This window comes from Thunnus maccoyii, chromosome 3 (genome assembly GCF_910596095.1).
Source record: "Thunnus maccoyii chromosome 3, fThuMac1.1, whole genome shotgun sequence".
NCBI classification, from domain to species: Eukaryota; Metazoa; Chordata; class Actinopteri; order Scombriformes; family Scombridae; genus Thunnus; species Thunnus maccoyii.
Genome location: NC_056535.1, coordinates 18247232 through 18274284, shown reverse-complemented (window position 1 = coordinate 18274284; position 27053 = coordinate 18247232). Strand labels below are relative to the sequence as shown.

The 27053-nt window shown below is 40.3% G+C and overlaps 1 protein-coding gene across 3 annotated transcripts in view; it reads left to right on the top strand.

Moving 5' to 3' along the window:
* Positions 1-27053, top strand: part of bsnb (bassoon (presynaptic cytomatrix protein) b) — a 65686-nt gene that overhangs the window by 3489 nt on the left and 35144 nt on the right. For all 3 annotated transcript variants that reach the window (XM_042406283.1, XM_042406284.1, XM_042406285.1), the window contains exons 2-3: positions 5315-5708; positions 20280-21068. In XM_042406283.1, coding sequence (XP_042262217.1) covers positions 5315-5708; positions 20280-21068 — 1183 coding nt within the window. The remainder of the gene's footprint in view (positions 1-5314; positions 5709-20279; positions 21069-27053) is intronic.

The following is a 27053-nucleotide window of genomic DNA, read 5'->3' as shown; positions in this document are numbered from 1 at the left end:
TCGACAGTCAATTTTCCCCTTATCAGTCTCTCAACTGCTCATTCATTATTTTTTTAGGGTGTCTGATGCTAAATGATGAAATGTCTGCAAATAATGAAAATAAGAAGTGTCCTATCTACCTCTGTCTGACACTCTGTCAGAGACACTGTAATAATTAGTTTAGTACATATTGTAACATCCTTGATTTAAGTTGATTCCTTTTCATTTACTGTGTCTGCAGCACAAAGTAGTTATTTGCTGCTCAAGTTCTGAAAGCTAACAACATCTACCAAACACCACATCTTTAAACAGATTCATTTTTCATTATTTTTGACAGAAATTTCTTCAATGTGTGTCAAGTTCTTTTTGTTCCACTTTAACCTTGGTAACGGGAGCTTATGAAAAGCACTTGAACACAGCAAACATCTTGTATAACAGCCGAGGGCCCAGCAGCCACAGCATGACAAAGTTCAATCTGACTTGCCGAATAATTATAAAGCTGAAAACTAAAACTATTTTCTTCTGAAAAAAGTCATTACATCTTTCCATTTTCTACTTCCAAAAGTTCAGTCAGTGACATGCTGGAAACTTTGTGAAAACAACAGTTGATGAAGAGAAATTTTCATAGTGGATTTACACTCAGCGTGATACCCTTAACATGCATTTGGTCATTTAAAACAAAAGGTGCATTTAAACATGTACGTAAGCAAGTCTAATGCATACAGTATATTTCTACTTTAAACCTATAAATATTACAAAATTAAAGGCACCAGATGGATTTCACTCTGAAACCTGAACTACTCAGTTTCATTTCCACAGGACATAGGTATAAATCAATAAGAAACATATAGCATCTCTATTACAGAGATACTGATACATATATACTGTGTCCAGCTAGTCAAGTAGCCATCTATTAGATAATTTGCCCTGTACTGGGGGACATGCTATATTTGACATATCAGATTTCAGTGCAAGGCAACTGTTTTAAAAGGATAATAGATTTATATGGTGGAAAATGTACATATTTTATTTGTAAATGATTTTGATGATAATTGTTTACTTGAAAAGCTCTCTATTTTTCAGTAAACCCTTTCAAAGTAGTGTAATGGGTCCACACTTTGTACCAGTCACTACTTGGATTCACACTCTCAGAATTAGTATTGTCAGTTAAAACGTGGTTGTGGATACAACACTGCTGGAGGACGCTAAACATGGCTGCTGATCAAATCAAACTTCCATTTGATTTGATATTGAAAGAATCCTCTTACTCTGTATTCAACTGGAAAATGGATTTTAACATCATCAAACAAAGTTATTGTGTCAGAAACAAGAGAGGCTCCGACACTTGCATACATCAGTGAACCTTAAAATATTGTGTATTTTGTAAAGCTGGTATTCATATGTTTAAAAAAATGTTAATATATCCAGCTGTGTGATGGTGTGTGTTAAAGCAAATAAACCAACACATTTACTGTGGATGGAGACAGGCACCATATTCTGCTACTGATAAATGTTGATTGGCTTGTCGTGGCTTGTTGGTTCCAACCTGTGCTGGTTGACAAAGCTAACTCTGTTCAAAACATCAGCTCCACTGCGAGCTTGTGTGCCTACAACACGAGTATATACAACATATTCTATGATTGATATCGTCCTATAGCTGCTGTGTTAATTCTTACGCTGTCCATGTTGACTTGTTCAGTAGTGACACTGTGATATGGTCACATTAGTGAGGCTGCGTAGAGAATCCAACTCTCTTTCTGTTTCCTCACGATAGAGAGTTTCACAAGGAACTACTGTTACAGAAGAGTGGCAGCTTATAAACCCCTTCAATATTCACTTTGTGATAAAGCAAGCAATTTGCGGCGCTTTAGACACAAAGCCACAAGTTGTTCTCAATGGACTCTCATTTGCTGATGGATGAGAATATCTAAAGAAATCTTTTGAAAAGGTGTCTTCCAGTTTGAAGTCTTTTGTGAATCTTATTAAGTCATGCCCGAGGCTTTGCATAAATCACAAGAGACTCCACTTGGTGTCTTTTGCTATTCAAGTGATAATTATTATGAGGTATTACCTTCTATCTTGTGAGGACACTAGCATATAAGATTTAGACTTGGATAAGTGGTCGGTAGCTTTAGCATTATTCTCCAAAGTCCATTTTAGCCTCAAACAGAGCGAGAGTGGTGGTCAGCACGCAGTCAGTTGCAAATATAACAGTCCAGTGATAGTTTGAACAAGGTTGGAGTTGTGCAGTAGCTCAAGTCATCAGCAGTGACTCACAATTGCTAGGATGCTCTATTTTAATTCCTTTATTCCTCCCTTTATTTCCACCCTCCTCTCACTGTGGATGCAGAGACGCTGCTGAGACTGTCTTTGAAGATGACGGGCATGACAATACAAGGTCTAAGTTGTTGTGACAGTGGAAATCCTCCATCCCTATTCGACTATTTGCATTAATGCCTGAGGGCCAGAATGAGCAAGACAACCGAAAGTTTACAATACTGTTGTCTCATACACTACCTTTGTTCCAGCCGAACACATCGCTGAGGCCTGAACACAACAGCTTCAAAGAGTGGAAACAAGCCACAAGGAGCACTTCACAGAAACGGATAGAGACGATATAAAATATTCAGCATTTGCCTCTCTGTTGGCCAACGTTTTGAGTAGTCTGATATCACACCATGAACAACAGTAAAATCTTTCAACGGTATGTAAAGCTTCTGAGAGCTGAAGGGTTCTAAGATATACCACACGAGAAGGAGTACTGCAGTTTTTTGAAATTAAGTAGTATATAAGTTCAATTTTATATTTGCAATGCAGCAGTAAAAGGATACAAGCTCTACAGAATAAATAAAGCTCATCAATACAGCATGAATTAGTGACTAATGTTCCTCTACTTATTTTCATTATTCCCCTCGATCACTAACTCCATTTTTCCCTTACTCATTGTTACTCACCCACTCGCCATTCTTCTCTCATCATCCCCCTCAGTCTTTCTCTCGATCACCCCAAAAGGTTGCTGCGGTGACGTTTTACAGCGAGCATTGCTGCTGATGTAAATGAAGATTGATGAAAGAAAAATTAAGCTGAAATGGTTTAATTTGATTAATTTGATGGGATAGATTTAATGCGTAAAGAATGGAAAGTTTGTGATGATGTCAATGTAATGTGTGTGATTAAGGGGCTGCTGTGGACTGGAGTAAATTTCCGCTACGTGTCTTTGTAAATTTGTGCTCATGCTCATTTTTGTGATTTCTGCCTCTCAAGGACTTGCAACTCTGTAGAAACCTTTCAATTTTCACTTTTATTATATTAGTAAAAGTAAAATGTTTCAAGGCCAAAGTAACTCTTTGTCAAGTACAGAGGTATCAAAAAGGAACATTATCATGGAATTTGCTGTGCTTAAGATGGGGTTTCTTTTGAATCAGTTAAACATATAGGGCCCAGGTCTAATATCCGCCTTCTGTATCGAGGACTTAAAGCGGTCTATCAGGATCTGGTACTTAAATAATTCAGTGTCATCCAGTGGGAGGAGGTTCTCCAAGGCTACCTTGAGTCTTGCGAATACACTAGGGTCGCAGTGGACAAAGTCTGGTATGGTGGGCTTCTTGGGTCCCCCATGTAAAGGTGCTGGTGGATGCCCTGGAGATGCATTTCCTCTGTTTGTCTGCCTGTCTGGACCATAGTGAAGCAACAAAATAAGCATATGATGGATGTGTCAGATAAGATGGTGCGGACCGTGCGGGGACTGGTTCTACAGTAGAGGTTGTTGCACTGCTGCGTAATGGTCAGCTCGGTATCCATCTCTTTGTGGTGCAGAAAACTGACCCTGGCCTAGGTGTTGTGGTGGAGTATTTGGTTGGCTATGGTGTGAGTAAGGGCTGTCCTTCTCAGGTGGGCTATGTTCCGGTTTTGGAGGGGGACTAGAAGTAGTACACCCTTTAATGACCTGTAGCTCCTGCATCATCCTGTCAAGACAGTCAATCATAACGTTTGCAGTAAAGGCTGACTCTGTTCGCTCTGTGATATTTTCTTATAAAGGAGCCCAATTATCAGGAGGATGTCTCTGGTGCGTCTGTGCCTGTGAGACAGAACTGGGAGTGCACTGTGAATGCATTTAAGGCGCCATTTCTGATTATATGTGGCCAGCAGGATAGGGTGGAGTAGCTGGGCATCACATTACGATGAGATGATGATGACTGTACTAGTGGATTATGATGGGCAGTTGCTATAAACCGGTTTTGGATTTAATCCTCTGTTCCTGGACGTACAGGCTGCAGGGATGGGATGTCATCTGTGGCTCCTCTCGAGGAGAGATTGAGGCAGTGGATAGAGGGTCTGGAGATATCCGGCCAGCTGCACCCTCTGTTAGGTATACCACATTGGGGCTTTCCTCTTCGGGGCTGTTGCCATGCTGGGCTGTATGTGAGTTAAGGGCAGATGATGTTGAAATAGCTCTGTGGCCGAGGGGTGCTAACTTCATAGTCTGCCAGGTGGAGCGGAAGATGAATATCACGCTTGGGACGGGTGGATGGTGGCGCACATATTTCCTCCCCTTGTTCAGTAGAATCCATCTTGCGACTGGAGATGGGGCCAGAATCTGGTTCGAAGGACCACAATGTAAAATAGGATAAGAATAGATCTAGACATATAGGATGGCCCTGGCTCCGGAGTGTCAATCAAAACACAAGAAGTCAGGATGGATAACTGTGTGAATTCAATAACATACAGCACAACAGTATGATCCCAGAGTAGGCATCTGCATTATCTGTACATAAGGAAAATAGCAAAAAACACACATTAACAATGCAGTGCAAACTCCAGAAATTGCTTATTGTAAAGAGGTGATCTACTAATGCCTGGTAAGTATTTTACATACAGGAAATGTGAATGGCCTGCCAGCACATATAACACTGATCACAACAGACTATAACATTCATTTACAGCCTAACAGAGACAACGGTTTGGTAATCACCTTCAAATCTCTCAACGACTACTTACTTTGGTTAAGATAACATAAGTATATCAGCTTAAAAACAACATTAATAGGACTGAACAACATCTAAGTCTGGTAAGGCACTACTATATGTTTTCAACTGATAACAACTAAACAATAAGGACAGAAGCAAACTTAGCAAACTTGCCCAATTAGTCAGTTGTTTTTCATGCAGCAGAAACCTCCTCAGTCTCCTCACCGTGTCATTAGATTGTTAATTAGCCAGGAGCGCTCCTGCGATTGGTAGCACATGCCTGCGCATGCCCAGCCTCTGCACTATATCAAACCAAACCAGTTGTAAGCCTTTCTAACATTCTGTGTTCTCTTTACTCTCTCTGCCAGACCACCTCCGTCAGACCAGGGACCTAAAGCGGGAGTCCAGAGCGGTCATGGGACAGGGGACAGGTTGGCCTCGCACGACACCCCTCAGTCTTCCGCACCTCATGGAGAGCAGCAGGGCCAGGGTCACGTGGCCAGGAAGAGTCTGCAGGTGGATGTGGGTAGCAGCAGGACTGGGAGGTCCCCTTCTGTTTCCCCGGACCGAGGCAGTGTCCCCACCTCTCCTTACTCCGTGCCTCAAATTGCACCCATGCCCAGCAGCAAACTGTGCCCCGTCTGCAAAACCACTGACCTGATGGGCACTGGGGACGACAAGCTCACCTTCAACACCTGCACACAGTGCCGCTCCATGGTGTGCAACCAGTGTGGCTTTAACCCCAACCCTCACCTCACAGAGGTAGGTAGTGCTGCTCGGCTGAGATTCACAAGAATGATGACAGTGCTATTATTTTTCTTTATAGGAACTTTTCGTTCTTTTCCCCTCCAGTTTGATCAGAGTTACTGAACAACCAACCTGCTACATGAACAAAGATAATATAGAAGAAATGCAGGAGGATGAATGAATACAAGAATGTCGCCACTGTCACTCCACTTTGAGTTACACAGTCAGCATCTGCCATGGTGCATTCAGATGGAAAACAAAAACATCTAAAACTCTGGTAAAATAGTAAAAAAAAAAAAAAAACAAAATAAAAGAAAAAACAGTTGTGCAATCGACTGCACAAATAAATTTAGAATGAATTCAGGCATACGTTTTTACAGACTGCCAAAGGCTAAAAAGGAGAGAAGCGCACGTATTTCTGAATGAAATGTAATAAAAACAAAATATTTTCACAAATCTGTCCACACAGACAACCAGGATATGCTTCAAAGTCCTGTTGATTTTTAACAGGCTGTCAAATTCTGCTTTTAAATAGGACCAAGTGTCTAGATGCCCTCAGGCTTTGTTTTGTGTAACATAATTTCCCCAGTGGCAAGTTACATATGTAAACATGTATGAGTCATACGTGTATTCTGACTCTCTGGTACATCACACAGGTCTCTGCTGATTCAAATGGCCTTTAATTTTTCAAGATATTCACTGGTTTTCCTCCCAGCTGTATCACAGCACTACCCATTCATAGCATCCATAGTGGGTGGTGGTGAGGGAGGTGATATCATGTGAAAAAGTGACGTCAGTCATACCTTATAAATACTGTGTCTTAATATGGCTGTAGTATATTAACAGGAATACAAGGTCTCATACAACCATGTTCATTTTTAGATTTTGATCAAAGTAGGTGATTTAGGTGCTGCAATGGTCCTGTTTTAATTATTTCTCTGACATTTGTGGGTAATGTTGATGATGACTATTGCTATCATATTGGCCGACATGCTGGATTGCACCAACTAAATGGGAGTCAGGATGTGAACTACTTACATGCTAGTTGAGAGCTGTCAGGCTTCCTAGTCCAGCTGTGATTCCCCTTGATTGATAATGATCTAATAGGTCCACCTTTCATCTCACACTTCTTTGCTGAGGTGCTTATAAATGTGTTGGTCACCTCCTGTTAGCCATAATGAATCATGGGCTCTTATCTTGAACAAGTGCTACTTAAAAAAAAAAAAGATGTTACATAGTAAATGTACTGTACATAACATTTGAACAAAACTATATGCATCCTTTCTGACAGACACTAGTGAGCATCCAAATCATGCCCAGAGCCTCGCCCAGAGAAAGCTTTTTATAACACCACTGCACACAGCGAACATATCTCGCCATCATTTACAGTCATTCAGATGCATCTAAACAGTCATCGCTGTTAACAGGTAGCTGAGAAAGCCTATTGCCTTCATCCTAAAATAAATCACTTGCCTAATTTGAATTAGGTTATGCTTCACTGTTACTGTGAGTCAAGTGTGGCTGTGTCATCTGTCACAAAGTTTCACATCAACTCCAGTGAGTCATGTTGCAAATTGCAGCCAAGATGCAATGTCAGTTAAGCTGGCCTACAGGCTATCAGAGGAGAAAATAATAAGTTTTTGAACTGTAGATGTGTGTATGTAAATGTATCAAGTGATGTGTGTGTGTATGTGTGTGTGTGTGTGTGTAAGCTTGCTTACATGCATGCACAAGAGCATATTTGTGTGTGTGTGAGAGGGGAGCGTAGTGGGTCATACGTCTCTGCAAAAGTTGGAACGAGGAAGCCGGGGGAGATGGAGAAGGAACATAAAGAAATGCGTGGACCAAAGTGGAGACAGACAGTAAAGAATAGATCATGGCAGGCAGTGAAGGAGAGCATGGCAGTAAAGAGAACCGCGGAGGTGGATGTTATGGGTATTTTTCAGCTCAGCCTTGGTGAGCTTGTCAGACGCTGACAGACAGAGCGACGCGGAGGGAAAGCGCTCTGCCTCTGGAGACCTGAAGATTTACCCCCCTAACCTACTTAGCATGGATTTCGCTTTTGCCTCACTGCAGCATATCTAACACACCCTTATCACTCATCAGTGAAATTGATAACGGCCATGTTGTTGCCGATCAAGGGGATGATAATGTCGAAGATGACAACAATGGGAATTACAATTACAGTGATGGCGAGGACAGACCGGAAGAAAAAGATGCCAAGGAAGTTGAACTTCCTCCTAAGCTTTGTGATCTTTGAGAATGAAGCGTTTATATATGAACACGCAAGTTAAAAATAAGATCTGGGATTTCAAATCTTAGCGATACTTTGACCTGTTGATAATAGAATAATATTTCTTTCCATTTCTTCATCTAGTGTGTTGACAGAAACATTATCAGTGGCGTTTTCTGTTCAAAAATAGAATCTCATTTATTGCAGTTCCAGGATTAGTCTCTCGATGACAACACAAGCTCAATCTGAGTTCACGTCCTGCTTTGTAAGAGATGTGTTTCTGTTTACAAATAGTTCACAAATACTGATTGAACTGTCCCAGATTATAGGGATAATGTGTGCAAAATCTGTTATTGAAGAGGATTTCCCCTCAAATTACAAAAAGATGGCAGCGCTGATTAAAGTCTTGATAACCAAGGGTGATTCCATATTTGGATATTTTAGATTATCCTTATTCACCGCAAAGTCCCAAATGGTATCTCCAGCCCAGAATCAAAAGTATAAATTGGAGCAGTTTCTTTTTTCTTTTTTATCTGGCAAGAAGCCGCCCTGTCAGTCAAATTTCTCATGAACGCAAGACCTGTTTGTGAAGGATTGTTTGAGGAATGATGACAACTGTTGAAATACAAATTGGAGCTGCGTTAAAGTTACTACAAGGAACTTTCATTTTGTGTTGATTTTTGCAGCCCCTCTGGACAAAAGCAGTAGTGTTTCCCAGAATGAAGACTGCATTTCCCATGAGCACCACCACCTCGTGTCGTAAAGATCTTGATCTGGCTAGCATGTGCATCTGTTTTGGAAGCGAGTGAAAGAAAGACGCAACTTATTTTTAATACTATTTTTGTTTTTTTAAACACAGCTGTTTGTAGGATGCATAGTGATGAGGTAATGTATCTGTTTGTGGCTGTGTAAGATTAATAATTATAATATGACGATGGTGAAACAAAGTAAACTTTGGCCCTGTTTACACCTGGTATTAACATGCGTCTTGGGTGATCCAATCACAAGTGGACAGCTGTTAGTACAGGTGTGAATGCACCCAAGACTCATTGAGGATGCATGGAGATCCGAGCGCTCAGACCACATTCAGAAGTGGTCTGGGCTGCGTGTGGCTATTCTTTTAGCAGTGTGTATGCTGTGTGTCCTGGGCCACATTGAAGGACCACCAACTCAACTGATGTCCTCTATTTTCCAGCTGACTAGGCACAGGAATTGCGTTGCTGCCTCCTGGTCCGTGTACCCTCTGTCCAAAGCTTGTTTGATAACAGGATAAAGAAATTCATTATTTTCTTTTTCTGTTTTTCATGTGAATTAAAAAAACGAAATCAACTTCCCATTTTTTCCTGTTTTTCCTATTCCCCTAACCCGTTTTCATCTTTACATTGGCAATTGGAATAGAAATTAAACCAAAACCAGAAAATAACTTTTTCACTCATCTGTCTAAAAAAATATTTCAGAAGCTAAATGTTTAATTCTGTTTCCCTTGGATAGTTTCCTCTGACCTGTCAAGTTGATAACTACAGTTTTCAGTTTTGCTGCACTGCTCGACATAACGGAGCTCAGGATTTATCAGGAGGATGGCTGCTTTACTCCAAAAAGTTTCACTGTATGAACCTAGACTGTGTGTAACAGCTGACCTGAAGAATACAGAGCATTAATTAACATCCTGACCGATCCTGATGGTGTGTTGGGAGATTTAAATAATCATTAAAGTTATGCTGCTGTGTCTTGTGCGTAAATGCGTACAGTGTCTGTGTCAATGGGGAGACGCAGCTGTGGGGAGATCGCTGGATATAACTCTATATTTGTTCAATATATATATGTATATGTATATGTTCAGACCCGGCACTAGAGTAAATCAATTGATTTTCGTGAGGGGGCACACAATGCGTTGTATATTTGTTTATCCTGTTATCAAACAGGTTGAACACAACTGTGGATGGAGGGTACATGGACCCCTGGTCCTCCTGCCAGTAAAAAATAGGGAATTTGGTCTTCGCAAAGGGAAATGATGTACATGTTTATTTGCATATATAGCGGGGAAGTGAGATCCGATCACAAGTTGTCACTCAATACGCATGTGGAGATGCATGTTAATACCAGGTGTAAACAGGGCCTTTGTTACTGTTCATACAACTAGGTTACATATAAGACTGCGTTCACACCAAATACGGCGATGTAGCACCTTCCCGCAGGGTTGTGCGGAGATGTGGGCGTGTTTGTGCTTTAGAATGTAACCGCTGTGAAACAATCAGAAAAGAACGTTTTATTTCTCTGATTCACTGCTTTGTTCTCGCTACCGCCGCTCGCTCTCTTCATTCACTCTCTAGCTCACTCGACCACCGCCCTTCTCTCTCTCGTGCTCTCAGCTCGCTCATGCTCTCTTTCTTTTCCTCTCATCTTTTTAAAAATGAGTTGGGAAGGCGACAACAAGTCTAACTTTACTTTCAATGTTATCAAATGAAGAGAAATGTCCTCCCCTCGTCCTAGTAACGTCTTTGTACTCCCTCCCTCCCTGCTATAATGCTACATGTAATGTAAACATAGGCTCTTCCGGTCTGCGTTGTTTTGTCTGATTTCGTAGGGAATCCGATCCAGTGGCAGGCATTTAGAATATAGAAAAAGCCAATCTTCTCACTGATGGTCTTGTTTGCTTATGTAGGTCATATAGAAGCATCAGGGGCATCATGAGACTGTTTCATAACCAGTTAAAAACTCATTGTAGTTGCTTTAAACAACCTGGTGATGGGAATGCAATTGTGTGAGATATAAACAGTGAGCAACAAATGGGTGTTATATGCCACAGTCTGTTTCATGGCTGTCAGTCAAGCTGAGAGGACAAGGTTTATTTAGATGTGTAGACTAAGAAATGAGACATTGCAGATGCAGCTGTGCATAAACGCAAGGAATGTGTGCTTGTATGTATGTGCGTGTGTACATGTGATCATGGTATGACGTAGGTAACACCAAGTTAAAAAAAAATATTGCTAGTTATGAAGAAGGTGTTCCGTTAAAAATGTGATGAAAGAGGGGAGGAAAAAGCCAGACAGTGTCAGAGGAACAAGACAGTCAAAGACAGACTCAGAGATGGGGAATAAAAAAAAAACAGAGATCAAGAGCTCGGAGAGATAGAGAAAGTACCACAGACACTCCCCCCGTGACAGTCTTCTCCCACCATCATACAGGGGAACATCGGCTTCATAATTGGTCCAATTTCTATTTATAGATCCTACCCTCCTTCTGTCTGCAACGATGGCCGGGTCCTGAGAAGCCACAGCTGAAAGAACGAAGGAGAGAGACAGACAGAGAGAGCTGTGTGGTAGCAGGGGGAGACAGAACGGGAGAGAAAAGCATCATCATAAATTAACCATAACAGTCAGCGTGTTCATACTAACACTATGCAGCACTGGCTTGATTCAGCTCTTAGCGCCGCAATCCAAAAATGCCAAATATAGAACTGTATTAAAAAATAGTTCTAGGGCACTTTTGAAAACAAAACTTTTTCTTTATGCAGTTTGGTGTTTTTCTCCATGATGAAGGCCTCAGTATCACGGAAACACTCTGGAGACGAATTTAAAACATTATTTGAACAAGCCATGAAATGATGACTTTTTAATACTTTTGTTTGAAGAGCGCCTTGGAACTGCTTCTTTCTCTTTTAACCAACAAACCCACAAGCTGAGGAGCAGTTTTAACAAATGCTCCCACACAAAAGTCTCTGCAGAGGCACTCAATATATCTCCTCCTCCCCGATTAAAATAAATCAGGTAGGTGGCCACAACTGACAGTTGCACTAGATAGATTTAGCAACCAGTCCGAACATGCAGCATCTATTTTAATACATTTTGAAATATCCAACTACGGTTATACAAATGAGTATTTCAGTGGCGTGGATACTTTCATCTAAAAATTAGTTAATATTTGATCATTTAAAGCTACACTAATCAATATTTTATATTCATAAATGATCAAATGATGACATATGATGTGAAATAGTGATGAAGTCATGGAGAGTTATCACCCGGCTCTTCAGCTCCTCTCAGCTCTATGGAGCATTTTAGCGTCTTTCAGCTCATTGTTTTGGTTTACAGTTTTACTGTTTCGCTTCAGTCCCTCTACTTTCATCAACCTTGTTTTCAGCACAAAGCTCTGATAAACGCACTGTATTTGCCGTGTAACAGAAGGCAGACCAGACCAGACCTGGAGACCAGCGAGTTGGTGGAGACCAAAACAGAGCTAATAGAAGATTGAAAATTGTATTTATGTTCATTAGGTGTCCAGAAACATGACTTCACATGCATGCTAATCTTGCTCCATATCTGCCGGACGTGTAAGGAGGCAACAAACATGTTCACCACAAAGACTTTATATGTCAGCTTGTTTTAGTAGCAAAAAAATCAGTTACTGCTGCTTTAAGGTTGTACTTTTGAGGTTAAATTTAGAACTTTGAGTGTATTCCATAAATAGTTTTCCACCAGCAGTGTTTTTGAAAAGAGGGTTTTTAGCCGTGACTAGCAGCTATGAGTCACTGTGTTGGTCAATCAGCTCCCCCTCAAAAAAAAAATCTCTGTGCATATACAGCTGTGGGATACAGAGTTATAGTAAGATACCCAGAGAGAGCTCCTTGAATTGTTATAGTATGTATATTGTTTATACAAGTGACTACATTTAGATGCCAACATTATCCATGTTTGGATGTATGAAGGAGTCTACAAATATCTGTCATATCAGTGAAGGATAAGTCCATTGTACCTCCAGGGAACCAGAGGCGGGTTCCTAATCCCCTCAAATTAATTCAAATGTTTAGCATTAGTATCTCTAATCCCCCGCAAACTTTGCATTATGTGGCACAAGAGATTCAATGGCATTCAGATCAGGCAAAGTGAAAGACAGTGAGCTCGTTATATGGATCTCTCACTAATATAGGCTTGAGCTTCAAATCTTTAAATCAGGTTTAATAAGAAGAAAATATCAGGATTTGATTTCTCAAGATTTCACCCTCACAAAAAGTGAAATGTTTCAAATTTGGAAATACCATATTAGTGCTTGAGGATGAAAGTTTAGGGGATTTTTTGGCTCCAGGTCAGATAATTGAGTAAAATGTGTCTTTCTGTTCATTTGACATGCTTTCTTTTGTGTTTTATGTTTTGTTTCTAAATTATCCTTGCTCTGAAATAGACTGATTGTTTCTCTGAGGTGCCTCTCTGCTGTCTGCCCAGTGTGTGCTAGGAGATGCTAAACAAAAATGAATGAATGAAAAAATATATTCTGAACTCAATTGGGACAGCTGTGTTTTTGAGACTAGCTACTAGTCTTCAAAGGTTTCGCAGGAAAATTAGCTGTTTAATTATTTGTGAGGACAAAGCGAGGCATATTTTTACTGTCGGTTTCCCACCAGCAAGACAGTCAGCCTCCCTGTGTGCACCATTTAGTAAGTTTGTAACACAGATGTACCACTACAGAAAAAATAAAAGCTGTTTTCCTTATGGCACATAGGATATCTGTACGTAGAGAATATATTCAAATAATACTAATAAATATATTCTCTACTCTCATGTAAATCCTTCATGACATGTGAGACAAGAAATTTCTCACTTAATATTTAAGTTCATCCACTAAATCGCTTTATAGAAAATGACAGACTGGCACTTTTAAGTGGACAAACCGTATGAACTAGGTCAAGAATCCAGCTGAGACACTACATGCTGAATTTTGCATATACCAAAATATTTTTCAAAGAGAACTGCCAGAAACTATATCTGGGACACTGGTTTAATTATTACCCCATAACTCACTATATTTAAAGTCTCCTCTCGCCGCAGTCAGTTGGGCGGGGCTCCCCAGCGAAGAATATCAGAAATCATCACATCTTTGGTTTGGTTCACATTCAGGAGCATCTTAAGTCCACTTTCCTGGCCTCGCCTCTTTTATACAAGTAGACAAGAGACACGCTGAAAGCTCACTTCAGCAACACTGTGACGATATGGTGATTTTACTGGTATTTGATTTTCCTTAAAACATATGCAATTAACAAGTTAAGAAAACTATAAACACACATTGTTTACATATTCTGCTGGTACATCAGGTTGTAAGTTATTTTATTTTGCAGTAAATGAAGCATCTATTAAAGGACACATTCATGTCTTTTGAAGTAAATTTTAAAACAGCGCTGACATGCTGTATGCTCATTGAAAAGGTCATGGGTTGCTGTAATTGTTCCTCCTCTCCATACTGGCTGCAAAGACATCCCTTTTTAAAGTAAATTCAATATAGGTGATGATGACAAAATCCACAGTTGTCATTCTTATAAAAATGTATTCTAACGTTCAGCTGAAGCTAATAAGAGGCTTGTCATATGTACATATGTGCATGTTACTATTGTTGTACTGCAAGACATAACTTATCCTGTAAAGTTCTTTTTATGGCAATCATTATTGTTTTATGTCAAATAAGCTTATTTCTTAATATTTGCATTTTAGGCATCCTATATTTTTAAAATTCGACCAACAATTAAGACTGAACTATGTGCCATTTGTTTGAGTTTTTTTTTTTTGGTCAGGTCGTTACATATTTGATATATGTCTGATCAGATCATGTCAATATTCTACGGTACTAAATGGGTGGAAAAAAAACAACTTTACAAAGTAATTCAGTACAGTACAAAATATTTTATATCTTTATATATAAAATACATTTTTAACGTTAAAGAATTCAGTTTTTGTTGAGACTGTGCCAAAGGCATGTGCATGGTAATGTTTATAATATGAGGAGGTGTATGTTCGTATTGTGTAGTTGTCTATTATCTAATAATAGCTACACTTACAATAATACACTATAGTACAACAATGCACAAACTGCAGCCTCAAGTAGAATCCACGTCTCTGTAACACAGTCTCAACAAAAATTGAACATGAAAAGCTTCACAGAAGTAGCAACATATTGTTTGCAAGGACATGGCATTGCATTATATTGCACAGGTGTAAATATTCAGTACAGGACACCTTAATTTGATCTTGTGCATTACCACTCATACTACTCAGTAACACCATGGCTCCCTGCTGTGTCTGTTAATGCACCAGAATACCTGGTGAGAGACATTAAAAAAGCAGCATGAATAGACATGTAACAGTTATTTCCCCACAACCGCTCATAATTTCTTCCAGTCTTACTTTATTTTTATGAAATTCATTCCCTGTTTGGCAACATTTATGAATAAAACAGGTTTGTTGAGATTGTAGTTGTTTGTAGAGTGTGACTGTGTTTGATTTAAGCATAGAGGGAGAGTCACAAATTGACAGAAAGAGTGGGGAGAGAGAGAAGCATTGGGAGGAATTTCAATGTCTTTTGGCCCAATTTGCAAAGAATTGATAAACCGCTGTCTTCCAAGCATCCTGATCCCCAAACTGCAGTGCTCAGCTGCTGTACGTACTGCATGGTGATACCGCATTGTGATCACTGAGACAGAGCTTCTCTCTTTGTCTGCATCTTTGTCTGTTCAAGTTTGATTTTGTCTCTGAGCTTGTTCCCTACCCAGCTTTCCTGGGGAATGATGGAGTGCGTGATGTCTCTCACCTGTCAGCAAATGCAAACCGGAGAAAGAAAAAAAAAAAGAGGAATCTTGTGCACCTATATGATGTATGCAGTGTTAGATCTTCTAACGTGTGAGTGTGTGTGAGAGACACAAAAATCCCTTCTACCTGTCTCCTGAGCTTTCATAGTCTTCTTTTGTTTTTACACTTCTGACTTATAGGATCTAAATCCTTAAAGTCACAATTTGTGTGAAGTATTAGCAAAAAATGTGCTTAACTATGAATAGTGAAACCCATTCTGATGAATTAGGTATTTATGTATCTACCAGCAATGATCATTTTTATCATTGTTAGCTGCTCTACATATTTGAGTTGTATAAACACTAGTACTACGGTATCACAACTCATGTGTTGTCATGTTTTACATGTACAGTAAAGGTTCGGTTTATACCCAATCAGAACTAGTTTGTATGACTTGTTGTCCGACCGTGATGTAAATCAAAGATGTTTATAGTCACGAATGTTTTCACCTGATGGCAGACTAAAAAGTCGACCCTAATAGAGAGGGTGGAGACGTAATATCTTGTAAATACAGGGATAATGGTGCATATTTTCAGATCTCTGCTGGAAAGGAACTCATAGTGTTGCATTCAGTTGTTCACATGAAATGAATGAAAAAAGAGAATAGAGCTGTAATGATTAGCTGATTAACGGATTAAATCAGCAACTATTTTGATAATTGATTTATCATTTCAGTCATTTTTCAAGAAAAAATGCCAAATATTTGAACAGTGATTGCCATTTTTTCACTTTTTCAGTAATCAAGTAATCAAGAAAAAAACTGATAGATTAATCAATAATGAAAATAACTGTTAGTTGCAGCCCCACTAGAGAGAGAAGTTAAACCCCAGACAGCTTTCTCAACTCTGCACAGCTGGCAAATCACTGCATGAAGTGGATGTGAATGTTGGATCGTTGGTTTCGGAAGACCAATGTCCACCAATGTTAGAGCATCTCACAAGCAGGTCTGACTGAATATACTGGCCCCTTAACAACTTATTAAGCAAACTAATTAGAAGATGCAGCCATCAGATAAATATTAGTATGACAAAAAAAACTGACATGCTTAAGGACCAGCTAGTACCTCAAGTTATACTTAAGTATTTTTTTTAAGTTTCCACCTCTGACAAGGCATCATGGCCACACCATACTTGCAATAATGTCTGAATTCAAGGTTGTTCTCTCATTGCACCCATTTTAGTTAATGTGGTTAAGAGAGAGGGATCTTACCCAAATCAACATAAAATTCAAAATGTAAGTGTGTGTGTGTGTGTGTGTATACTGCCAAGGATGCTTTGCACTCATTATTTGATCCATATCCAAGTCTCAGTGGGTCCTTGTTGCTAAAAGGTTCTATTTCTGGCAGCAAGTTGTTGTTCTTCATGAAGCCATAGTGCTCGAGCGTCCCGTTGGCAGACGCTGAGTTCTCGCAGAACTGTGGGCTCCAATCCCAGCTCATGACCTTTGACGTGCATCATACCATTGTATACACATCCAGCAAACACACACATCTAGCAAGCGGATGAAGGAACTGAATCCATGTATGAAATAAAGGCTGCATGAGAGAAAAATGTACCGATGAGAGGCAGATGAAGATGGAGGAAGAGAGTCAGAGGGAGTGATGTGAAGGATGCAGATAAGAAGGGGAAATAAAGATGGGTGAAGGAGAACAAGATGGAGGGTTGTAACAGAGAAGAGACAGAGAAGGAGGGCAGGAGACCAAGAGTGTGCAGTGCGCTTGTTTTTTGCTGATACAGATCAGATTTCATAAAGATCCACTTGATTGCCTCATAACAAGGGGGACGCAGAGAGGAATGAGATGGAGAGACGAGGTGGAGGCAAACAGAAACACGATGAAATTGATAAATAGCTGCTTTCACTCCCCTCAGCTGCTTTCTTTGTTTTTCTGGTTTGTTTTTTTCCCCAATGGGCTTAATATGATTAACCTAACTGTAATTCGGAAAGAGGAAAAAAAAAATCAAGGACAATAACAATGACAGAAAGAGGAGTTCCCACTTGTGAGTCTCTGATTGGATGAAGGTTTCAGTGTCGGATGGTGTTGTGTTGCTCCAGTTTTGGCTTATTCGACTGTCCACATTACTCTGACTGTCCCCAGGGTTCATCTCTGCTCCCGGCTTCTCAGATTCCCCTGTTTGACAATGAAAACCACGGCCTCATCGCTCCTTATATTGAGGACTGGCAGGGGACCAGGCATAAGCTAAGATGCTGCTGAGCCTGTGAATTTCGCTGTCTACACTGACTGACTGACTGAGAATTACTGTAAGACAGGTAGACCGTTTGTAGGCAGGATTAAGAATGGGGACTATCTTTCCTAAATAACTAGCTAGCTACCTAGCTACAATTATGTTCATGTTAGCTGATTACTGTTGGGAGGGTTATTTTTTTGTGTTTTGTTATTTCTGTACAGCTGTGTCAATCTCCTCATTTTTGTGTCTGTATATCAGTTGTTATTTTTCATTAATGTAGTGAGGTAGATAGCTACCTGTTTAGGGAAGAGGGTCCCCATTCTTAATCCTGCCTCTTTAAGCTCTGATTGGTCGTTTGTTTCTCCAATCAGAGGTAAAAGCCCTTAATGACTGCAACACCAGACCTATTTAAATTGCAGAACAAATCAAAGATGTGGATAATGATTCAGCCGTCTGGAACCAGGCTTCTTCTGATCCTGCTGTGTGCTCTGTTGCACCTGTAACCACACCTAATGCTGATGTCAGAGTGTACCGAATACGTCATTTCTACATCACTGCAACAAGGATTTCGACCGGCAGCAAAATTAGTCTAGTTCCAGATCTGTGAATCGCTGACCACATCTCGATTATCTCAGCAATTCAACTGGAGTATAATTATTAATGAAATAACCAAGTGAAAGAAATGGCTAGTCAGAGTAGAGTATCAGGGCTGCAGCAGAATTAGATGATATCATCTGGCGTAAAGTCATTGTTTAAGCAGTGTCAAAGCAGAGTCAGCGGCTTGTGATATGTGGAGCAATACCACACTTCAGGTCTGATAAGTCATACTACTGTCGTTAAACTGTAAGCTGACAACCAACCTGCTATCATGTGTGGAACGCTTTCATAACACTGGATTTAAGTAATATATGAAACAATGCTTTAGGCAGTCGGTAACATTTTGCAATTAAAACCTAATAAAGACATATGACAGCATTTACTAATTCAGCATACATTTAGCGTACCAGCACAATTACACACTTTCAGAGTCCAAGTGTTACTTTTTCAAATCATCATCAATACTATTTTATACAGTGATATAAAATTAAGTTTTGATTATATATAATAAAATAGTGTTGTTTTTTAAAATAGTATTGTAATATTATATTGTACTTTATAGGTAATAGTTTGAACATCGCTAATTAATGACCAAATATAGGCCTTAAAAGAATAATATTAGAATCATTATGTACTTAAACTGTATTATTCTACATATTAACACATATAACGCGTGTGTGTATGTGCTGTTTGTTATTTGTGAGTTTGTGTGTGAATCAGTCTCCCATGGCCACAGGCTCACAGAGACATTTCCACAGCAGTGGAGAGATGAGTGAAGTGAAGAGATCTTTCTACATTTTCAGTCCTTGCCTTGACAGCTCTCGGAGTACCAAAAACTCTCAGCTGAAGCCAACCAAAATCTATGAATCTACCTTTACGGGCTTGAGGGGAATTTTGACCCTATGGTGTGAAGGAAAAAGATGGTGGCCAACCCACCCACCTCACTCTTTGTGCCCCAGACCTCCAACCCACCTCCAACCCTCGCACAACCTTTCTCTGACTGCATTTATAATGCATAAAGGCATTATGTAATGACCACAAGTCCAAAACAGCTACAATAGTGTGGCAGCTGTCAAAGCACCAGGATGCCAATTACCACGCATGGCCATGTGCCATCACTAGGGCCTCTTTCTGACTTTCCCCTTCTTATGCGCCTATATGGAGCAGAAAGAGTACACGAGAGAAGACGGGAGAGGAAAGACATAAAGGAAATGACAACAGCTGGAGAAACAAGAGGAGAATGGTGGGAGGATTTTAATGAGGAAGGGAACATGTTGTGTAATGAGAGGGAATGCAAGAGAAAGCAAAAAGAGGAGAGACGCACAGAAAAGACATGAGGGAAAATTACCAAATCAGGGGCAGCCATGATTTATTGAACAAGTCCAGAGTTCACCCCATCTGTCACATTTATTTCCTACACATTTGTTTGTGGGTAAATTATGTTTACCAATAAATGCCCACGCTGAGGCAAAGGGATGCTTAAATCCCTCCTCAGCAAGATATTTTACATCATTCATAATTATTCTTTCATTCAATCATATCAATCATTCCTATTCAGAGTGTGCTGGAGCCTTTCCCAGCATGCATTGGATGAAGGGCAGGCAGCCAGTCCATCACATAAACAGACCAACACACTTACAGTATGTTCACATTCACACCCAGTTCATCATACTTGCACCTCTCTGGACTGTGAAAAGAAAGTGGAACATCCAGTAGAAACCTACAGGAATGCAGGGAGAGGATGAAAACACCACATCCGTCACTTTAACTCCTTTCAAAGATATCTTGACTTCTTTCAATAAATAACCCATATTTTTGTGTCATCTACAGTATTCAACTGTATTCAACCTATTAATTAACCCTATCTGTTAATTATTACAGTCATTTATATGCTGAATAGTGACAATTCAATACTGTAGCTTATGAACATTGTTTTGTTTTTTGTCTTTTTCCTTCAAAGGTGCAAGAGTGGCTATGTCTCAACTGTCAGATGCAGAGAGCGTTAGGGATGGACATGACCACGCCACGCTCCAAGAGTCAGCAGCAGATACACTCTCCTTCTCATGCGGCCAAACCAGAACTCATACCTGATGCTCCGACTCAGCCTGCACCCCAGACACAGACCCCTCCTCAGACGCAGCCTCCAGCACAGGCCCAGCCTGCGCCTGGCCCTACCAAACAGACTGGTCCAGCTGGCCCAGGTCAGCAACAAGCGAAGCTCCCTCCGGGGGCAGTCCCTCTCCCTGGCATGGCCAAGGCCCCGTCCCAGCCTGATTTGTCCCGCAGCTCCCCTGCCCACCAACCCCAGCACCCCCGCCAGGACCAGACACGCAGTGCGGGGAGCTCCCCGTCACGACAGCCCCCACCTCCAGAGCAGACTTTTGGGAAGTTATTTGGCTTTGGTGCTTCTCTCCTTAACCAAGCCAGCACTCTTATATCTGAGACTACTCAACCCCAACAACAGCCCCCAAAACCAGCCCCCAAACCAGGAGGACCTCCTGGTCCAGGACCCGGGGCAGGTAAACCCTCAGGACCTCAGCCTACACAACAGGGACCTCGAGGCCCTCCTCAGCAGCAACAACAGCCTGCTCCCCTGGACTCCTCTAAGCCCAAATCTAGTTGTCCACTATGTAAGACAAACCTCAACGTAGGCAACACAGTAGAACAACCCAACTACAACACATGCACACAGTGCCATTCCTTAGTGTGCAACATGTGTGGATTCAACCCCACTCCACACCTAGTCGAGGTAAGACTCTGATTTGATCTATCTGGCTTTCAAATGTGTGTGACAAAGTGTCAACTGGTCTGTGACGGCTTGCAGACCATGGATTTGCTAAATGAAATGATTTATCGACGTGTTTCTGGGAAAAATGCTGTGTCATAATGCAGTCGAAACGGTTGTGTTGTTATCAATTTGGGCTGCCTGGTCGTGGAGTGAATAGCTGCATTTTTAGAGGACTCCTGTGCGCATCAATCAAGAATTTGGCTTCAGGTGCTGTCAAGTGACCAACAATTGCCTCCATTTGCCTTGTTACCGAGGTTCTTATTGTATTTCTCTTTTAATTCTTTAATGCAAAGAGATCAACAAACAACTTTCATGATATAAACCATAAAGCACTTGTGTAAAAGAACACTTCTGCACAAGAATTTTGGATAGTTCGATTTACATATAGCAGGTTCTGTACCCAGCTTCTACACACAACGTTTTACGTAAGCCTGTGATTGTTCAGCGTCTTCTCTGTTCTCCTGCCTTTCTCTCTCTCTGAGTTTCTCACTCAAGACCTGCTCTGTTCTGCTCTGTCAGGGCCTTTCATGTAGTTAGCAAAGTGAAATCCAGGCTGTGACTCACCTCATCAGTGTGCACTCTACCCTGGAGCTGCACAGAAATTTATGACCAATCCACAGGAAACAGAGCCCCATCAAGTTCAATTTAATGGATAATCTTAATATTGATTAGTCACATCCAAGGGTCAGCTGAGGCTTTGTACTTCCCTTAAGTGCCCCCTTGTCCGTTGTCATGGTGGGAATCCAGCTGGTAAGAGCAGGGACTTTCAGAGGCTTCCAGAGCCAGGCAATAACAGAGTTTAATTATGCAAATCAAGTCCAATTGAATGATTGCAGTAATAACAGGCTTTCTGCAGAGTGCTGGCTTTTTATGGGCAAGCCTTGTCTTCCCAGGCATCTGGCTGTCACAGTCACTAACACAGGCCATTCATAGATCGCTATGGAAACAGAGAGATAATTTGTTTGTCAGGCATCCCTTTCATGCTCGGCTGCTGAGATGCTGCGAGTCTCCGAAAACTTTCAGACTGCACTTTTTCATGAGAGTCTCTTTTATTAGGTGTGTTGTGTCTCTGCTCCACTGGCTACAGTCCGCATCTCAATCCAGTATAAGGTGCCTTCTTTCCAAAACGGTGAACAGTTTTTGTTTTCTTTCCATGTGAGCTGGCAGGTAGGTCGCTCCAGAGTGGGTGGGAACCATTTGGACATGGTGTGAGGCTTTGTACTTTGAATCTAGGTTTCTCAGCTTGATTTCCACAGTTTGGCACATTCATCCTCCTCATCCTCACGTAATCTCTGCAAACTTTACTGTTTCTCTCTGCCTGCTTTTTCTGTCTTTTCCTGCCTGTTGCGAGCAGAACTGTGATCACCCCTCCCTGTTGTCATGAGGTTGGTGACAAAGCCTGTAGTTGCATCATTTCTTCAAATTGCCACTGGTCTCTTTGTTTTTATAGAGCATCTCGATATTTCGCACTGAAGATCTGAATCTTTAAAATCATTGTGTATTTTTGTGGGGCCACTTTCAACTGTAGAGTTGGTGTGCTCTGTGGGATTGACTCAAAATAAACTACAGTGGTCATGTTCATGTTAATGTTGGAAAATCAGTGGAAGTATAGTATGTGGCTAATTTATATGTTTTTAATAGTTTTTGGAAAACAATGGAGCTCTACGGCACAGGGGAATAAACTATGCAAGACTTTGGTTATACAGAAAAACCATGTTAGTAAGACAGAAGAATTTGTTTTGGTATTTTCATGGGATTTGTTGATAACAAAAAAAAAACAAAAAAACAGAGTAGCACCAGCTTTCTTTTTTTTTTTTTTAAAGGGGCACTGTGGAGTTTTCTTGCAAACAAGCAAAAGTTAAGTTTGCATTGAATGTTACTCCAAAATGAATTGTGTGTTTTCTTGAAGTCTAAAAAAAAGTGGTGAATAAATTTCCCTCCTCATGAAATGATTTTAGTACTTTAAATCCCACATTGTTTACATCCGTGTTTACTAGCTGGCAGTCGTTTCCTTCCTTGCCTTTGCTGGAACATTGCTGTGTTTCTAGATTCATGACAGCCACCTGATCACTGAAATATAGTGTGAAACTATTGTGTATCGTGTCAGCTGCATGCAAACAAACAAAACAATTAGCAAATAAAACGCAACAAGCAAAACGGGGACCCGATTAAAAAACTGCTCTATAGCACTAGTAGAGGTGAGAAACTCCAAATGCATTTAAGGCTCCTTGTTTGTTTTTAAAAATGCGGGATCCTTTGAAAAGGAGCAGATAGATTTTAAAGGACCAGTGTGTAGGATTTAGTGGCATCTAGAGGTGAGGTTGCAGATCGCAACCAAATGAATACTCCTCCGCCTCCCCTTCCAAGCATGTAGCCTATGGTGGTCGCAAAACTTGTGAAAAACAAGTAAAATGGGAAAGGCCCTCTCTAGAGCCAGTGTTTGGCTTGTCCGTTCTGGGCTACTGTTGAAACATGGCGGTGCAACATAGCGGGTTCCGTGGAAAGTGACCCGCTCCCTACGTAGATATAAAGGGCTCATTCCAAGATAATGAAAACACAATCTTATTTTCTTATTATATTATACACAAATTAAATCATACTTATGACTATTATATTCCATTTCTGGCAAATCCATTCCGCTAGATAACATTAAATTCTACAAACTGCACCTTTAACTGATTTTCACTTGGATCATATGTCCCCAAGTATCCAAAAGACAGTTTTTTTCTGGCTGCAAGAAGAAACAGTTGACATTCCTCCTGTGATGTTGAAAATGCTTCCACTAATGGAAAGTGACAAGTGTGGAGAAAACACAAATGGTGATTATGTACCAAAGTAATTAAAGTAATTAAAAAAACAGCAATAAATGATTAAACTTAAAGCATCAGACCCTCCTTACACGTTTTCTTTTTTTCAAATCTCTACAAATTGACATAAATTATTACCATACAACATTCTGAAATATTGATTGGAAACATATTGACCCCCTAAAGCATCATTGGTAATAGATCATCACATCCCGTATTGAATTTTCTGTAACAGTAGTGAGGATTTTTTTAAAAAAAAAAGATTTGTCGCTTGTGGAAATCAGAAAAATGCTGGAAATATCCATGAAAATAAATTTTCCATCAACTCATGAGTGACACAATGCATAATTAATTCAGAGCAAATTAGGCTGAACTGTATCATATAAAAGAATATTCAGCCCCTCTTTAATCTGTGATGAGACGACCATTGCCAGCGTCTCTGTGTGTGAGAACGAGTGGAAGAACGTAGGAGGAGAGAAAGGAAAGAGGCGATAGATTGAGAGGGAGGAGGAGGAAGAGAGTGAGAATCAGAGATAATGAGTGAGAGGAAGCCAACTGTTTGTTACGTTGCACATTATTTCACATCAATTAGCGCTGAAAGTCATGAGTAAATAAGATGTCCTTGTTCTGGGACTGTTTTCTTCCCCATTATGCTTCTCAAGGAGATTAAAACCAACCTTGTGTCTTCTCCCCAGAGTTTGGTTATAAATAGAACATAAAATGTTTTCACTGGAGTGTCTGCCGCTCAATCTGATTTACAGTACACTGCATGTCAATCCTCATTCCTGAATCACTCTGTTTCTCTGCCCCTCCTTCCGCCAGCACAGGATACTCCAGTCTAGTGAAGCAGATACGACAAAGTGCATGCCAACCCTTAGCTCATTCTTGACTGTAAATACAGCTAAATGTGTGTTTGATACAATGCATCATGTTTCAAATCGCAGAAGTCTCACTATAACATTGCCAGTTTTTCCCATACATTTTGTTCCCACGGTTGGGCAGGCGTACTGATCTGACTCTGTCGGCTATTATTATTATGTTATAAAAGTGTGCCCACTGTTTATAGCAAGACTGAAGCCCTGAGTGGATTATTTGTAATAGAACTGAATTTCTACCAGAACTGTATTAAACGTGTATAGAAACAGAAAACATGGCTCATCAATAATTCAATGAAGGGGAACATTATAAATAGTTCATGCCGTGTGGAGCAGCGAAAAAGAGCTGTGTGTGATTTCTCGTGTCAGATAAGGTCAGTGTGTGTGTTGACGAGAAGAGAAACGCACACGTGCAGCTGCATGTTAGTTTAACGGCACATTTGTACGAGGCTGTTAGCGGGTTGTATTTGAGACTTAATCAGATATGATTTCTTAGGGAATCAAATAGTGTACTTAACCTTACAAAAAGTCCACTTACTCTTTCAGAACACATATTTGCGCCCTCATATCAGACATTTTCTTAAGACCACTTAAGACAAACTTTAACTCCTCTAGTTGCTCAGAACTGATTTATTCCAACATTTTTACGGCTTTCTCAGCTTCTCCAAAGACTGACTCCTTGTCACCCTCTAGAATATTAAGGTGGATCAGACAAACAGTTTAATATCAGCATTGTCAGGTGACATTTTAGGTAAATGGAGTTCAGCTGTGGCCTATCCTGGCTCTGTTACCTGGTCACAAAAGCTTAGTCTGCCAGAGACAATACAGCGCTGAAATAAGGCCAACTTTTAAATAACTTACTCATAGTCATTATTGTACATTTTCATTTCTCACATTCAGAACACATTGTCATTGTATATTGTAAAGCTATCGACACACACGTCCACACACACAAGAGCACTCACTGTCTCATTCTGTAATATGCTCAGCTGTGACGAAGCAATTACAGTCAGAGAGTGTAAACAGAGACCTTTTAACCGTCTGTAACACTGTCTGCAATAACTATATATTGGCTCAGTTTTATGTTCCTGGAACAAAGTATGCAGGTAAATACTGTATGTGGTTGGCACATGATGAAATTTTATAGTGAGAATTTGGAGATAAGGCATTGTGTAGCACAAAATGTACTCCTTAAAAACTTTTAAACCTTATAAAACTCATCTGAAGAATCGCTAATACCCAACAGCTGCTGAGAGCTGTACACAGATTAAAGCCATATATTGAATTATAGAAATTCTTAATAGAAATTCTATAAAGTTTTATTTTTCTCATTCAGTACTACAAATTGCCCGAGACTGCAGTGACCTTGAAGACACACCAGGCACACAGCGACGTTCAAACATATGTAGAACATGTATTTGTGAATGTGCCGCAGCTCTGCGGGAACACAGTCGCTGCTCTCACACACAGCTACAGTATATATGTACATGTCATTCTCAAACATACTGGAAGTGTTTTCTGAAGGTTGGCACCAGCCTGTGTCTCCCTCAGGAGTCCCATCCAAAGCCAGATGGCTGCCGGCATCATGCATCCAAGCCTGCCATGCTCAGCCTGGCTGCTTCCAAAGTGATGATGATGGTACACCATCACAGATTCAAACACCCACCAGGCCCCGATCAGCTGCTTGCCTCCTTTTAATGCTACCATATCTCTTTGCGCCGCATGTACTATGTGCTTATACGAGCCAGCACACAGATAGCACTGGTACTATGTGTTCAGATTCACATGTGCGTATGCATCTTACACATGCATGTTTCAAACCCACGGAACAGTGCAACATGACTAATCTGATCACAAGGTATCGCAATTTGTGTCAGTTCACTGTTAAAAAAAGTCTTGTGTTGGAATATTTAGTGAATATAGACACATTTTTAAATTTGTAGTTGATAAAGATAACAATAATGCTATTACATTAATATAGTTATATACAAATTATTGTCTGACAACTGAGTAAATAAATAAAATGACATGATTACCTATAACTGTATCTTCTTGTAATTTTAGTTATTTTAACAATCTAAATATTGTATTATGCTACTAACATTTTTAAATGCTAATTTAAATGCTAATGCTTATGGTTGCATCTGGTACTTTTTAAAGTAAGAAATGTTCCAGCCCTACACACAGTCACATACACACTCTCATATGGACGTAAACACACATTATTATACTTCACCTTCTTGTTCTCTTATTTCAAATGTATT